The 18,196-nt window shown below is 39.1% G+C and overlaps 1 protein-coding gene across 20 annotated transcripts in view; it reads left to right on the top strand.

Annotated features, from left to right (window-relative positions):
* Window positions 1–18,196, top strand: part of LOC147018716 (uncharacterized) — a 457,423-nt gene that overhangs the window by 437,280 nt on the left and 1,947 nt on the right. For 18 of the 20 annotated variants that reach the window (XM_085898687.1, XM_085898685.1, XM_085898684.1 and 15 more), the window contains one exon: window positions 5,881–5,964. In XM_085898687.1, coding sequence (XP_085754813.1) covers window positions 5,881–5,964 — 84 coding nt within the window. Of the gene's footprint in view, window positions 1–5,880; window positions 5,965–12,467; window positions 12,649–18,196 lie in introns of all 20 variants that reach the window. The other 2 variants (XM_085898698.1, XM_085898679.1) reach the window with 1 other exon arrangement.

The raw sequence follows: 18,196 nt of genomic DNA, 5'->3' as shown, positions 1-18,196 counted from the left end.
GTCAAATTAATCAGAAAACATAAAATAGGTAATATTTTAATTGGCTTGTGGCGTCATTGCACTATTTTCAATAACCTAATTCTGACACTCTGATCAATTTAACATTCATTTCACATGCTAATGCTTTCTGTACTCAGCATGATTCTTGTTATGTATTTTGTTTGTCTTTCCAGAAATTATGGAGGCATTTTACTTAAATTACAGTGAGGCCAGTACCAACTACTAATCAGTGAGAGCAATACAATTACAATGCATGGTCAAATTCCTAATTCCTAAATGAAATTGATTTCATGTTGGTCGAGCCATTCTTTCCATTATTGTGCATTATGCTTCTGTAAATACCATGCTGATTTCCCTCATATATTGATTTTCCCTTACAGTTAACTTATGATTCCTAATATATAATATTGACCAATCTGTCGATCAATTTAATAACATAGACCATCCTTCAATATTATGTAAGTACCTCAACTTAATATATTTTCTCGATCAATTCTTAGTAACTTTTGTCTACCCTTAATTAATAGATCAATTAGGTCCATAGCTACAGTGATTGATAATATATCAATCAATCAATACAAGTTATCAATAACCAACGGTGTACCATACTGTGATATAACCGATCATTTACATGTGTCCCAAGTTACTGGTTTTAAATTATACTGCTGTTCCAAAAGTGCGGACACTACGAGACTTATATGATAAAGGTTTCTCAATTTGTAATTCCAAAACAAAGCTTGATATTAATTATAAGCAAAAGAAACATGATGGTTCGAACACCATTATGAATTGTAATTGAGAAAAAGACACAATGAACACAAAAATCTTGTGCCTCCAGTGTTCTCAATGAGTTGTTTTTTTTCTTTCATGAGCTGAGTCTGACAGTAATTAACTCAGTTACCCGACATAACTTCCATTCATGACCAACTGTTCTTTTTGTTTATGTATATGACAACAACCCCAATCATGCAAATAATGCATGCAAACATTATCACAAGTATCACTTGTTGGTCCTATTGACCATAAGAGTATCCCCATCACTACCATACAGGTCAAAGCACACTGGTAATTCAAAGCTAGGTTGTTATAATTACACTAATTAACGGAGTAATTAAACAAGTAGCATGGCTATCATTGTAGTCACAGGGCGATTATTTTGAAAGTCTTTCTCAGGACTCTCAGCTCTGTGAACTCCACCATACAGCAGTGTGAGTTAGTTGCCGAGCTGCGGACCACACTTTGACTGCAGGGCGTCCATTTGGAAACATTTGGGAACAAAACTTGATAACATGGTTAAGGGATACAAATTTTCTCCAAACAGTTTAAACACTACCAAATGCTAACGTCGTTTCATCAATCTGATGAACGTCCATTTATTTTATGGTCAATGGAGCTGAAATATCTCGAAAAAAAAATCTGTAACCAATCTTTCTCATCACTATTTGGAATTCCATCAACATTTTTAATCTCTGACATTGTCCATTTCTTTTATCCACTTCTCTCTCACGTATACAGCAAAATGCTGCAATATCCCATCACACTTACTCTGGCCATCTATGCACTTACTCTGACCATTTGAATACAAATCCATTCCTTTCAAATTTTGAATACAAATATTTGAATACAAATCCCAAATCCAAATCCAACAAATAAATACAGTTCAAACCTGTTTTAAACAGGTGTACGAAAATTGTCCTGTCATTTGTCAAAGTTGAGTCACCAGGGGAAAGGCACTCCAAATTGGAGCTCAAAACACTCCCCGTCCATGCATGTAGCTATCTCTTTTGGAACCTCCACCATCTTTTCCCCAAATAGTGCTTAATCTTGCTGCAGGGGAAGCATGGCAGGATTTGAACCTTCTGTTGACTGTTAGGTTCAAAATCCATCTTTGGAGTTCATTATTTATCCAATTTTGCTTAAACAGCTTTATGGTCTATCAGTGTGACAATAAAAACAAAATTGTAATCAAATTAAAGTTGATTCATGAATAAACCTGACAAATAGAGGCCTATATAAAGCCACCAGAGATGTTTTTGCTTTCTGCTATTCGTGCCGGCAGCTGACCTTGGCAGATAAGCTGCCAAGGAATGTTCTTGTGATAAGGCCTGCAACGACTGTGTTCAAGGAGCACCAGACAGCCAGTCCGCACTTGTCTAAGGGGGACTCAGACAAAGAGCCAGTCTTAGGAGCACTAGCTTTGTCTGTATTTTAACCCAATTTTCTTCACCACTTGATGTATTTGGTTCACAGATCAAGCATTCTAAGAAGTCCCTATCAGGAAATGAGGAAAAATTTCCCTATCAGGAAAAATTAGAATAATTATAATATTCATGATCACCATACACCGTTCCTTGAGGAGAAAAGATATCACTTACACAAGTTCAATCAATAATGGCAGCAAGCACTTATAGGAGAAGAATGCTGGCTATTCAACTATCGCATAAAAATTAAATTTATAAAGTACCAGCAACAATTATAATTGAGAATCATGAATATAATTACTTTTCTTCCTCAAAGAGATGGAGAGAAAGGTGGAGGTAGGGGAGTTTGCAGAGAGAATATGTTATGCTTTATGAACAACGCGCGCATGCACACACGCACACACACACACACACACACACACACACACACACACACACACACACACACACACACACACACACACACACACAGGAGTTATATCATGATTCAAACCTAAACAGCACCACTATTAAATCTGATATCTTGAGGAATTAGATGAAACAATTGCTCAAGGACACTGGAAATGTACTTTAAAAAAAAAAATAGAACAAAAAATGGTTAATGGTTAATGAGGAACGGTTGGCCAGGGTGTCGCTGCATACCATAAAGGATCCCTTTAACTCTAACTTCACGCACACAGCAGTTCATGAAGTGAAATGAATGAATGAAATAATATGACTTTATCCACAAAAGAGTTGCAGCTTAATGCAGAACAACCTTGAAGATATCGCAAAGTTCTTGTGAAATAAACATTGCAGAAAATCCGCCATTTTGCCTTCTCATCAGTGCAGGTGTCATGTAATACATCGGTTCTGGTCCGTGCAAACATTATAACTTTTTTTAAAACATCTTTTTTTTTACCAGATTTGCTTTGATTCCCTATAGAGCAAGCACCTCGAGAACCCTCTGAAAATATCGACACCGATCCTGCAGATGCTATGGATAGGCAGTCACTCTGGCGGACAGAGCGCGAGGTCTAACAGTGAATGCATTAAATCATATAATTTTGCCTGCTCGTCTGTGCAGGCGTCATGTGATACATCAGTTTGGAGTCTGCGCAAATGTTATAACTTTTTTTTTAAAACATCCGTTTTTTTTAATAGATTTGCTTTGATTCCATATGGAGCACCTCATGAAACATCAGAAAATAGAGACACAGATCCTGCAGACGCTATGGATAAGCAGTCCCTCTGGGGGAAAGGTCATGAGGTCGAGCAGTGAATGCATTAAATAATATAGCTCAAAGAAGCTGGTTAATTTTGGCACGTTCCTAAATTTTTTGTTCACTCAATATAATTATACAAACAGGAGGGAAAGATAAGTTTAATGCTTTGGAAATTTCACATTTTCTTGTGTATCTATGGAGAAGGAGGGTACATAACCTTGCTTGCTTAAAATAAATAGGTATATCAGCTTAGTTATAAGACTCGTTATTTCTTTAAATTATCAGATTTCATGACAAATTTTGACAATTATTTAGTCCGGACGATATCTGATCCTCAAAACAAAAATAATATTTCTATGATATACTTGAATTAGTCCATGAGAGTAAATCGCGGAAAATCGTATTATCTTTTGCATGAAATCACTCCAAGCTCTTAATTGAAAACTACAGGAGTTAAAAAAGCGATGTACTCAATGATTCATTCATAGCTATGATGAACTTGCATTCGATAATATGAGTGAGGAGTGAAAAAAAAAAACTATCATTAAGAAATCCTTGTGGCCTGTTCCAAGTCGAGGCATGATTGAGCAGGTCAAAAAACATGGTGGCTTCAGACCCCAGTGTAGTAACCCAGGATACGCCTTAAGACCCAGAGAGGGAGGTGGCTGAGGATCGCCTGATGAAGGAGATAATTCAATGAGGCCGTTAATTGTCTTCAAAAGGGGTGTTTTAATTTAGCAAACACCCAATTTTCACTCTTGCACTTCCTTGGAGTTTTCTTTGTATGCATGCAAAGTTTCAGGCTGCTAGGTTTTATGGTTTTAGAGTTATGGAGGATGGACACACACACACACACACACACACACACACACACACACACACACACACACACACACACACACACACACACACACACACACACACACACACACACACACACACACACACACACTGACATTTATTCATATAGAAGATAAGAATTCTGGAAAAATTCAGTTGAAATTATTGCAAAATGAAGTGTAAAATAAAATCAGTCATCGACATTTTATGTCAAATCGCAGACTTTACCAATCACCCCTCATTTGTATACAATTCTGTTTCTCTTCTTCTTTAATTCGGGTGCTGATCACATTCTAATGATCCGTCTCCTTAACTCACCTCGATTATTCCCACCTTCCAGTAAGGCTAGCAGGGGAAAGTATTTTGCCCAAATCTTTCAAGAAACGGTTGGCCAAGCCTGAGGTTTTACTAAAGGTGACAGGAATTTGGAATTCAGCCAGGGTGCTGTTGAAAACTCGCCTACTCTTTGCAAAAGGCACAGTGGAAAATTTAGCATCCACCAATGACCAGAGGGGACAGTCAGGTCCTCTGGGAGGTCTTTTCAATTGACGGTGCACTCATTGATGTATTGCCCTGCATGTAAAACACCATAGTAATAGTTTACACCTGGGTCAAGATTCGAACCCAGCTTAGACAGCTAAACTGCAAGTGCCCATATCTCTGAGCTATCCTGCCAGCCCTCCAAGAAAATCACATTATAATTCTTAAATGAAGTGCTCTTGATTAAAATAATGAATGCCGTTTTTCACCATGTAAAATTTACAACACAATTCTAATGCCTTCGTAGATGTCAGGAATTCATGGCACACTGTATTAATGGCATTTCAGTCATTGATTTGTTCCTCTTTCACAATAACTCATTGGCACCGAAGATGTATGATTCAAATTAAGACTTTGTTTTGATAAAGCTTTTTTTGAGAGTAGGTTTAAAGAAAACCAACTTATTGTGGTTGATGTCGAGGTTTCCTGCAGTCAACTTGTTTGCAAGACAAAAGTCTTATTCTTTATAGCTGGGTGCTTGTATTTCACCATTCCCACTTTACTGCCCTCATAAACATCAATTCATATTCACAATTTCATATTTAAAAAAAAATAATTTCATATTCATAAAACTATACCATTACTTAACAACCTTTTACCATCTTTACTGTACCATCTTTGCTTCCTGCAAACGAGTGATGTTAATAAACACAAGAAATCAGGTGTTCATCATTGCACTTGTATATACGAGATAATGCAGCATATAACCGTGTTCAATATCCTGGATAGAGCCTGCTGATTGGCTGAGAACACATAAAACAGGTTCGGCTAACACAGGCAAAACATGCAGTGCTTATGGGAACTAAACAATTTGTTTTCTTAGTTGTTTTAATGGAGTAAACTCAGCTTCAATCTAAAATAGCAGAAGCTAACAGATTACATGTCGGAGGTTGAAAATAAATTCAATTGGTGTGTACATTGAATTTTGGAAAATAACTTCAATCATCATGCGCAAAGTAAATTAGACCTGGAATGCTTTGAGGCTATTTGAGTGGCCCTTGAAGCCCGAATCAGGAAAGACCTTTACATTCAATTTGTAAAATTGTGAATATCTATCAACAAAGAATGATTTTCATGGTCTCTTTTCATGGCAGGGAGCAACACCCACAGAACAGTCCATCGAGTCTACAACGCAAGAAAGCTTCACTGACAGCTTTGGAAACATCATCACTTGCGAGGTAAGTGGGCCTGTGACTTTATAAATCCACATGAACATAGCTTTAAGATTCCCATCAAGAATGATGAAAGATGATTGTAATACACTATCAGCAGTGTTTGCAACCAAATTAAACTTCGAAACTCCATCACCACCAAATATATTGCTTTGAGATAATATAATGAATAAAAATAGTCATGCATGCTCTTAACTCATTAGATCAATCACATTACTTTACTATCTGGTTGTCAACTGACCAAACGTAGGGTTGTGCAATGAGTGGGTATAGAATATAAGTAAAACTGGCCACACATTGTGGCGTTTTCTACGAGCAAATAGTAGGACATAATTCAACAGCAATTGAGACATTCGTGTAATGTTCGCCAGCCACACGTGCATTAGCTGATGCAAAGCTCAAATATTTTTCATGTGAACTTCAAATGCATTGACATCATTTCATACATTTCTTTATTCTGTTGTATGAAATGAAATTTCGTTTTAGAAGGAAGCAACTACTTTTTTTTGAGTTGGCAAATCTACTAAACTGTCTGATGAGTCACCCTGGTTCAGGGGTGTGTTAACTGTTGCAGGAATTAATGTGGATGTCATGAGAAACACAGATGTGACGACCACAGATTTGCACCTGAATATACCATGGAGCAATTTGCTTGAAGAGTAGAGTATGTCCGATTCACTGTCCATCGTGAGGTGAATATTAGGTGAACAAAGTCATTCGCAGATGAGTCCCATGTGACAAACACTCGATTGGGCGGTGTACCCAAAGTAACTCCTTGGACAAAGTATCGGTGTTATTGAACCGGATCAACTGGAATTTGGAGTGGACAAATCACCCTGGTTTGTGGCCAAATTAAATCACATATCAGTTCATAAATCAGATTCAGTGATATTTCAGGCAAACCACATGTCAGAAATGGCCTCGAAGGCCAATTTCCAATTTAGCATCCTCCAATGTGCCAAGTTATTTTCTTTGTAAATACGAACTTCTGACAACCTCCATGGCCTTCATCCAAAACTCGATGGAGTGCTGTTCTCCCGTTTGGGCTGGTGACCCTGCCTCAAATGAGAACTCAAGTTGGTCTGTTGTCATGACATGCAATGTGGGAACAGTGGGAACAGAATATGACAATCGCTGTTTGTTTTGTCTTCGGTTTTTAAGTTCCAGATCCACACCTTAACGTTTGTCTTCAACTTGGAATGATAAGCAGGGTGTCTATCGTTGTCGAGGAACCCATTATAATGTAAACAATAGTTCAATGCTTTAATGCAAGAGCCTTTGACCTATTTTCATATTAAGTGAATGCAGTAACATTTAATCACCGTTTCCGTCCTTTGTGGGGGTGGAGGGGGATCTTGTACCGCCAGTTCAGTTGTTCCGTGTTAATGGAGGTCATCTGATGCGATCATACTTTCGGGTAAATTCGTCAAATCATCAGTGATAACAGTCATTTGTGTTTATTAGTCATGTGTGCCCAGGCCATAACTTTTTACCATTTGAGCTTTGGTCATTCAAATTTTCAATAAAACCAGATTATGAAAAATGGAGAAAATTAATTTATAATTTGGTCAACATGTTAAAGGGGATAAAGTCATACTGAATACAAATTCTAGTTGTTCTGCGAGCCTTGACTTTGCATTGAAAAATAAACCTTATTATCACCAATTTTGCACAGCAAGAGATGGCTGAGTTTTGTAATCGCTTCTGTGTTTCTTTATTTACCACTAGCAAAGGTACCTGCTATTACTGGGCAATGCTGGGTCCCTACTCCCACCCCTTCCAAAGGAGATTGACCATGTCTCATTGATGGTCGATGGAGGATGATCCAGAACTGCAGGGTCTACCGGAGTGCTCAGTTCTTCAAGAACGACCACGGGCTTGTGATATCATCTCTGAATTTGCAGCTGAAATCCGAGAGAATGGTACCATCGCAACTTAGGCTGGATGTTGGCAAGCTCAAGGATGAGAGGGTAGCTGAGGAGTTTGCAAACAGGCTGAGTTGGGAGTTGAGGGGTCTGGGTGCTTGAGGAATCCTGAAGAGTTGTGGACCACCTTCAAGACCACCGTCCTTGATGTTGCCGGTGGATGTCTTTTTACTCAACGGAGGGCGAAGAAGAATTTTGTCTCTCAAAGGACACTGAATGCCATTGACCAGAGTCATAGGGAAAGGCTCAATGGCACAGCTGAGTTGTTCAGGGAGTTGAGGCATAAAACTGTACGTGCGCTGAGTGTGGACAAAGATAGTCAGGTTCCTTGTGTAATTTCGTTGGAATTTTTTAGAGAGGAGCAAACCTATAGATTTTTGAGAAGTTTAAAATCTATTTAAATAAAAAAATGATGTTTCACATTTTATCAACTATTTTTTTTTCAACATTATCTCAACAGAGGGAGTCTATTTGGAGTTTCTATTTAGTTTACTGGCATGTAGTTAGCGTGTATTGTTGATTTCCCACTCATCTCTGTTTTTATTTTATTCAGGTAATTTTACGTCTTAGTAGCGGTTTTTATTTTGGATTCTAATAAAGTTCTATCATTGCGACATTTACCCGCATCTTCCGTTTAAATCACATAAGTTTAGGTCAATAAATTAGTTAAAGAAAATAAGGATGTTGTTTTTCTCATCTGTTTGCTTTTTATGGTGATGAATGTTATTTGTGCCCTTGATATGGCCCTAGACATAGGCACAGCCTGAGTTTTATAGGCTGTATCACGTAGGATAGATTTGACATTCATGAGTTGACGATATTCTCACCTGATACAGATGTTCTGTTTCTTGCCAAAGCAAACTATCATCTCCTGCCAAGACACACATCTATCTCAATGGCATCTATCTCAAGATGTGTGTCTCCTGCCAAGACACACATCTATCTAGCATTGTCAAAATCGAGCCAATCTGGAAGGCCCTAGGTGAGGAGAGAGCCCAGGCATTGCCAGCGTTCCACGCATTCACAGGTGCCGATAATACTGGGCGGTTCGCTCGACATGGTTAGGCAAAGTGGTTCCAGTGCTACTTTGAGGCCGATGACGACATGGTAGATGCCTTTGCTATGCTCTGTAAGGATGCTGAACTGTCAGAGGACTTATACACAACTTTAGCAAGATTTGTCTGTTCAGGTTATTGTCCAAGTGGTGTCAATATTTCCAGCATCCCTGAACTTCGGTGGCATCTCTTCTGTAAGAACATGGCTGAGAATGACAAGTTACCACCAACTGTCGGTGCTCTGAGGCAGCATATCATGCGAGTACATATCCAGGCATACGTTTGGGGTCAAGCAACAATTTCTCAGCAAACATTTCTTGATCCATTAAAGAATGGCTTCCACGTGGACACGAGTGGTCAACTCAAACCGACAACAACAAACATTCTCCCTGCACCAAAGGCAATTATCGAGATGATAAGGTGCCAGTGCAAGACAGAATGATTATCACAGAGATGTTCCTGCAGGGCCAAGAACTTAACATGCACTGATCTTTGCATGTGCAGCACTTCGTGTGAGAATGACGAGGACTCAAACATTGAACGGCATGACCACGATAGCGATGATGACGATGGCAATGATGAGTGACATTAGAGACAGTGATGCCAATTGGCTACAAACTCGTATTTGACATTAAGTACATTTCACTGATCACCATATTCATGCGTTACTTGTTTCAAGATTTGAAAGCAATACATTAAATAAACGGTAATTTGACAAAATGATAGCCGTTTCCATGGCAACTCTTGCTCAAAATACAGATATATGTATTCTATATTAAGAACTGTCCTCAAGTTAACAATTATGCATCATCAGTTGCTTGCTCATGATTAATTTTGAATTTTCAGAGCTGAAATTTTTAAAAAAAAACGTGTTTTTACCCCAAAACGACCTATTTGACCACATTATATGCATTGAAAAAAATGTGAAACATGGATTTTCTGTTTTCATATTGTTTAAGCTTTCCGAAAATGTTGGGGTTAGCTACTCTCCAAAAAATTCCAACGAATGTCAAATTATGGACACAAGGAACCTGACGAAGAGGCCTATGTGCAAGGAATGTGTGAGGGGATCGAGTATCACCTGTGGTCAAGTGGTTCTCGTCCTGCTTACAGGGGAATTCGTGCATTGCGTTCCTCCAAACCCATCCCTCGGTGTACTGCAGCTAGAGCAGAGAGTGGTAGGCTCTTGACAGAGGAGTCTGAAGTGAAGGCCCGCTGGGCCGGTTACTTTGAGCGGCTGTACCAGGCTGATACACCAGCTGTTGAGTTGGATGCCAGGGGTGTTACCTTCCCTATTGCTGACCCTCCAATCAACTGTGATGCACCTCCATTTTTGGAAACACAGCCTGCGGTGAACTGGTTGAAATGGGGTTCGCTCCTGGGATCTGTGATATCCATGCTGACCTTCTCAAGGCTGGTGGAAATGCTGTTCTCATGTCATTGCATGCAGTTCTGTGCTTTGCCTGGAACACAGGCATCATCCCAACTGACTGGAAGAGGTGCCTTGTTGTCCCTCTCTGGAAAGGGAAGGGTGATCGCCAAGACTCAACAAATACTGAGTTGTGATGCTGCTCTCAGTGCCGGGCAAGGTCTTTGCTCGGATAATTCTTGATAGGGTTTGCCACCACCTGCTTGAGCACCAGTGCCCAGAGCAGTCAGGCTTTACAGCAAAGATGTCAACGATTGACCGTATCCTTGCCCTTCAGGTCCTCACCGAATGCAGACAAAGGTTTCGGCAGGGGCTGCTTGCAGCCTATGTTGATCTCTGTAAAGTGTTCGATTCAGTGAATCGGGATGTCCTCTGAAGGATTCTTGGTCTTCGTGAGATGCCACCAAAACTGATCAATCTGATGTCTGAACTATACTCTGGTACTGAGAGTGCTGTGAAGTGTGGTGGTACCATCTCTGACTTATTTGCAGTTGTTGCTGGAGTTCATCAGGGGTGTGTACTGGCCCCCACACTTTTCTGTGCTTGTATGCACTGGATTCTGGGGAGGATGTCGGAGAGATCAAGCTGCGGTGCATAGTTTGCAAATGTCAAGATCTTTGACCTTGATTTTGCCAATGAGGCAGTCAACTTTGCGGAGACTCTGGATATGCTTTTGGGTGTCCTCGAGGTTCTGAATGAGGAGTTGGAGCCGTGGGAATTCTGGGTTTCCTGGGTCAAATCTCATAGAGATGATGATGGGCCAGGGGAATGGCCAGATGGAGGCCCTTGGAGTACCGGCGGAAATTGGATAAAGTGACACGCTGCTCTGGTGCATGCTCCCATACCTGACCTGATATTTGAGGTGTATATTCGGTGAAGCTAGCTAAGATGGCAACCTTTTTTGTTTTTACAAACTCTTTTCACCCTTGAGAGTTACATCTTTAGACGAGCAGTAAAATTACCTTTAAATCAATGTTTTGATGATGTTTGTACTATGTTCAGTTTTTGGACGATTCGCACATTTGAGAGGTCACGTGATTCCTCCTTCACTGATTTTACCAATCATGGTAAGGTCTTAATTGACAGTTATTTTTCACATTTGACACCATATTTGACGATCAGAGGTTACCACCTCACCAAATATGATGGTATCCATCCGGGTTGATATCCGAAAGAAAATGGGCTTTTTATAAAACATTGTCTGTATGGATCTGCCCTTGCTCAGATGGTGACGGGTGGCAGCTCGGGTGTTTATAATTCATGAATTGTGAGAAAATGACTGCTTAAAATCCCTACTTAGGTGCAGCATGGTAAATCATGTGATCCTATAAAGTTTCATGATGATTAACCTGAGGAGCTCAGATGTGTAGGGTCACAAACAAACAAACATTTCACTTTTATAAACTTAGATTTGAGCTTTTGTCATCAAATTTTCAGCAAAATTTAATTTGGAGAATATGATCACCGATTAATTCATTTTCCGTTTTTTTGTTTTTAGCTGTTGTTTGTTTATGTCAAGTTAGTTTGAGTGCAAAATGGACGCAGACGGGCTTTGCGTTTTGAGATATCTGGTTCTTATTTTATTTATAACTATATATATATATATATATATATATATATATATATATATATATATATATATATATATATATTTCTGTGTCTGATTATTAATTGCCTCAAAATCATGTGTTTAAATGATGGAGATGCTTTATTTTTCTGCTATTGGGGTAATTATAACAAACAATAAAAACATGGGGAAAACCCTTACTGCAGTACTTGCCTTAACTCTCAGGGGTTGCCGGACTGAGCCCAGATCTTCAGAGCTAACTGACTCAGTCCCGTCATAATACGATGCCTTTAAAATGTTCTCCCTTCAAAGATGAACACATTCTTGTCACATTTTCGTTTGGAAAGGGTACTTGTGGCTCTTGGTAATTCGTTATTCTATCTCTTCATTTAAGTCGATGATTTTTTTTTCCCAGCTCTCTTTTCCTTTGTGATCTCAAAAATTTTGTTTTGAGGTTAGTTTTTTTTTTGGTTTTTTTTTTATCATAATCTGCCTAATATCTGTGCTTCTACTTATAAATACTTCTTTCTTAGACCAAAATCAGTATGAACGTGCAATCAGAGGAGGTGATGCAGAATCCACTGGATCACCACGATGTATTGACCACCACAACACTGGAGCCAGCAACCTCTCCCACACTTAGCCCAACAACCTCTTCAAAAATGATTTCAAGGGATTCTCTTGGCTCTAATTAGGAGCACACCATCCTAGCTGGTAGGAAATGCCGCGATTGTTGGGTTCGCTATGTGTGGATAGTATTGATGTCACATCATAAGAGGATTGTTGGTTTGATATCTGGTTTAAAGAAATCATTGAGAGAAATGAGGCAAACTTGATATAAGCTAACACCTTATCAGGTTGTATCAGGACATATTTGACTCCACAACTTTTTATGCCTCCAGTGACGAAGTCGCCGGTGGCATTATGTTTTCGGGTTGTCCATCCGTCCATCCATATGTACTTACGTACGTATGCGCGTCCATGCAAATTTTCTCTGTTTTCTCTGCAACTGCTTCTCCGATTGATACAAATTTTTTTTATCATAGATGCAACCACTCATGCAGATTAAAAATAAAATGATAACTATGACGTCATAGGCCACGTGGGGTGGCAGCCATGTTGGAAAAATGGGGAAAAAAAAACTTTGGACTTCTGTATCTCCGAAACCGCATCATGGAAAAAATTGAAACTTGGCGCCTGGCATCTTCTCTGCACGGGAAATAGGGGTGATTGGAATATGACATCATCGGTGAAGTGGTATCCCAGTCAAAATTAGTTATGTAGAATGCTGCATTAAATCGGTATGAAAATTTGAGAGGTTCATCTGGGAAAATATTTGAACATATAAATAATTATTATGATGTCATCCATCACGTGGTTTGGCAGCCATATTGTTTTTTTTTGTTTTTTTTTAAAGAAAAAAATCTTCTCCAGAACCGCTTTACAGATTGAAGTGAAACTGCACACAAATGATCGACTCACCATGCCGAATAAAGTTTGATAACTATGACGTCATAGGTCACATGGTCTGGCAGCCATCTTGGATTTACCCTCAAACCTTCAAAAACCTTCTCCAGAATGGCTGGACAGATTGAGGGGAAACTTCACAGACATGTTCCCTATAACTTGGGGATACTATGGTGATAAGGAATAATTTATGTCACATAGTTCAGTGGCCATATTCACGTCCATATAGGAGCCTGGTGTTGGCGCAGTGGTTAGGGCAGCGGCTTGGGATCCAAAAGGTCCTGAGTTCAAGCCCCGTTGAGCCACTGAATTAATACACCAGGGGGTTGACTCAGCCTGTCATCCTTCCGAGGTCGGCAAAATGAGTACCAGTATACTGGGCCGGTGTATACCCCGGTTAAAAAATAGGTGTACCATATCCCTGTGTCATAAGAGGCGACCAGGGTTGCGTCAGGAAGGGCATCCGGCGTAAAAAACATATGCCAAATCACTATGCGGATCATACGAATGATCCGCTGTGGCGACCCCTAACGGGAGCAGCCGAAAGAAGAAGAAGAAGAAGAAGAAGAGTTCAGTGGCCATATTGGATTGAAGAAAAATATTAAATAATGTTTTCTCTGGAACTGCTTATCCAATTGAAGCGAAATTTGCCAAATATCATCTAACACGATAGCTGCAAACAGTTTGTAAACGACGACATCATCGGTCACGTGGTGTGGCAGCCATGTTGGTTGGAAAAATGAACCTAATCCAATTTAAACGAAACTTTACACAAGTGTCAAGTCACTAATTCTCTACCAAATCATGCATCGAGTCCAAATTTTCAATGCCATAGGTGATGTGGTTTTGCGGCCATGTGAGTTTTAAAACAAAAAATTATTAAACCCTTTTCCCCAAAATCGCTTAATGGATCAATGTGAAACATGTTGCTTTACATGGAGCAAGGGCAGTGGATCACAACTGCAAAGTTTCACATCGATTTCTATAGCAGTTTCCAAAAAATAATTTTTTAAGCTTTTCTTTGAAACCAATCTGGCTGCCACATCACATGACTGATGACATCATTTTTACATCAAATGTACGCAGCAAAGGCAGTGGATCATAACTGCAAAGTCTAGTATTCATTGGTTAAATGTTTTCAGAGAAATAATTGTTTACTTATTTCCTTAAAACCAATGTGGTTGCCACATCATGTGACTGATGAGGTCATTGTTATGTTAAATGAAATATTTGCAGCAACAGTAGTAGATCATCACTGCAAAGGCTTGCATCGAAAGGCTAAGCAGTTTCAGATAAAAAATTTTTTTTTTAATATTATAGACTTGGCATGGGAAATATTGGTTGAAAATTTCAACATCATCGGTCACATGGTCTCGCAGCCATGTTGGACAAAAAACCTTATCCAATTGACGTGAAATTCTAAAGGTGTGATCGGCCACCCATTCTGAATTTGATTTGACAAAGTGGACGTCATGGGTCATGTGTTTTTTTTTCCGAAGCGGGGTTGTATCGAAGCTGGGCGGAATGGGTTTTTTTCACCATAGAAATTTCACAAAATTTTCACCATAGATGTGACAACTCATGTGGAATGTTTTTGTGATAACTATGATGTCATAAGTCACGTGGTGTGGCAGCCGTGTTGGAAAAAAAGGGAAAACTTTGGACCTCTTTATCTCTGAAACCGCTCTATGGAAAAAGTTGAAACTTGGCACATGTGAAGTACTCCCCATGGGAAACAAGTGTGATTTTTTTTTTTAATGATGTCATACGTGGCTTCGTTATGACGTCATAATTGCATGCGTCAAACACTTTATCCGATCAGTATGAAAAATTTTGAGGGTCATGTAGGGCTAAATGAGGGCTAAATAGGGCAAAAAAATGATGACATCAACAGTCACATCGTTTGGAAGCTATATTGTTTTTTTAACATAAAACCTGCAAAAATATTCTCCTCTGTAATGACTGAACAGATCGAGGTGAAAATTTACAGGTATGATCACCTATCCAGAAGGAACAAAAAGTTCTCCACCTGTGATGTCATAGGTCACATGGTTTGGCAGCTATGATTTTTTGAAGAATAAACATTTTAAAATCTTCTCCAGAACAGGTTGACAAATTAAGGGGAAACTTCACTGGCATGTTCCAAACGCCTTGGGGATACCATGGTGTTCACAAATAATTAATAGGTCACATGGTCTGTCAGCCATATTGGATTCAAAGAAATTCTTTTTAAAAAATCTTTCTCTTGAACCACTTCATCAATCGATGTGAAACGTCGCAGTTATGATGTCGTGGAAATGTGCAATGTTTGTTTTACATTTCAACCTGATTAGACGCATGGTCTGGCAGCCAAAATTATTGAATATTTTAAATCTGGGTTCAGGGATTTAAATCGAACTTGGTACAAGTATGTATCGTGATGTAATAATGTGAGCGGAGGCATATCTGGCGATGTCGCGATGTCGAAAATTGTCGTTCTTGTTTCAACTTTAATTTACCATGAGGCCTTCCATATCTGAAGACATTTGACCTTATAAATGTAATTTTCCTATGCTCCTGAAATATAACTTTTGCCCGTCTTGCACCAAAGCTCGTATGCGCTATGATGCATGAATCAATCGATGCTTCCTATTCACTTGGAAAGTGCTCTGAGATGATCATGGTTCACCCTGATCAAAGAAGATGTTAGAGGACTTAATAATCGTGTTTTCCACAACCCCTCAGCAGCACTTCCACACGTTTATCACAGCACTTCTACAAATTTATCCTTTACCTCGTACACCTGTCTTTTTGTGTTGTACACCTATTCCTCCACATAGCATTTCTATTATCATTGCTTGGTCTTCATGGTAGAATTGTTGCCTCATCTTCCAAGTCATTTTCAAAACAAAAATTGGGAAAAGTTTATTGAACCTTTAAGTGATTCAGTGGTAATGTTTCAAAAGCTCAGGATTATTATATCTGATAGCAATTATTTACAGAAACGTGAATGAAGCGGAAAATACAACCTTAGTAATTTCCTTGCGCTCGCAAAGCGAAAAGCAGGGTTAAGCGAGCGGGAGTGTACGTATGGCGTACATCGTACGTCGTCTCTGCATTTTGTTAAGAGCGTACATCTAAAACCGTTCAGCGGAGGAAATTGAAACTTTACCAAATGTTGCATGACCATGTGATAGAGCGGTCGCTCTTTTGAGGGCAACATAGGCCAATTTTCATCCAATTGACTTGAAATTTGAAGAGGATTTGAAGATCAGGTTATTGAATTCAACCAGCAATTATTCTTATGTCAACTTAGGCCAAAAGGTCAACATAGACCAGATTTCTAAAATTGTCAATTTTCATCCGATTGACTTGAAATTTCAAGAGGATTTGCACGTTTGGTCATTGAATTCAACTACCAATTAATTTTGAGGTTAACATAGGCCGAATTTCTAAAATTGTCAACTTGCATCCGATTGACTTGAAATTTGAACAGGATTTTCATAAAAATGACTGTCATGTGTAACGTGGTCTGGCAGCCATATTGTATCTAATGGAAAATATTTGAAAAATTTTGTAGGAGAAACCGCCATACCGATCAATGCAAAATTTAACTAATTGATCAACCACTCATGGGAAATATGGTTTGATAAAGATGATGTCATCAGTCACTTGGTCTGGCAGCCATATTGGATCAAAGAAAAAAAAACCTGAAAAAAGAAAAACGTTGGCTCGCACCAACTCCTGCTTAAGACTGCATGGGGTATATATTCTATGAATACCATCTAGTTTTTTTTAATTATTATTTGGTGAATGCCACTATGTCTGATCCACAATTATGGCTCCGTGATCTTTCCTATCTTAACACAATTCGGTGTTTCGTCACAATAGTCTCTCTCTTTCAGGCATGGCAAAATAAAAAAAAAACAATTCAGAGCACAGGAAACCCAATATAATGTTATACTGGACTACAACTATTGTGGTTTAGTTGTAGTTTTTTGTATATCGTCAAGGCTCATGGAAGAGCTACAACACAAATCTTCCACGAGCCTTGTTGAAGGGTCATGTGAGCATTCACAAGAAACAAGAAAGGGGAGGAATCAAGTTGTCATTTGTGGGGCTCTCAATGTGGGGTGCAGTGGTTTACAGTGTTATTTCACTGATGGTCCTTCCTCCAAAAGAGTATATGAGGTCAGTAGTAATAGGAAAAAGGGAATTCTGGCTCAACTGCTAAAAGTGTTGACTCAGCTGGTAAAATAAGTCTTAAATCTCAGACAATTTAACTCTAACACTCACCCTAACTGAACCAGCTCAGCCAATACATTTTATCAGGTAGGACAGAAGCCTCCTCTAAAAAATAAATTGGGAAATTCCCAGGAATTTTTTTTACAAGCAACAGTTTTCATCCCACACTGTTCATCTGTGCAGTAGCTGTCAGCATGATATTTTGGACATTTCATTCTCATTCTTGCACTACACTTGCCTGGCACAGAAAACTCTAAATTAATAATTTAATTTTTTCCAGCCAATATATGTTTCACATATCTACGCTGGGTTATACCCTCAGTGGAAGAGGATCCATTGAAAAACTGTCAACATCCACAAGTAAATGCTGGCAAATGGGACAGTCATCCCAATGACGCATTCAGAAGTATCTATGAGTCAGGGTACGGGATGTGAAGATGGCTCTCTCATCATCTTGTGTTAGTGTGTGGACATCACAAAATAAAGATTACTGCTGCTGCTCTTGTGCTACGTCATTGCAATACTTACAGTCAAGGGAATGACATAGGCATAGAACATGTATACTTCTATA

Source organism: Eptatretus burgeri, chromosome 10 (assembly GCF_056783735.1).
Source record: "Eptatretus burgeri isolate ZD-2024b chromosome 10, Ebu_testis_v1, whole genome shotgun sequence".
Lineage (NCBI taxonomy): Eukaryota > Metazoa > Chordata > Myxini > Myxiniformes > Myxinidae > Eptatretus > Eptatretus burgeri.
This window is presented reverse-complemented; position numbering and strand designations above follow the sequence as displayed.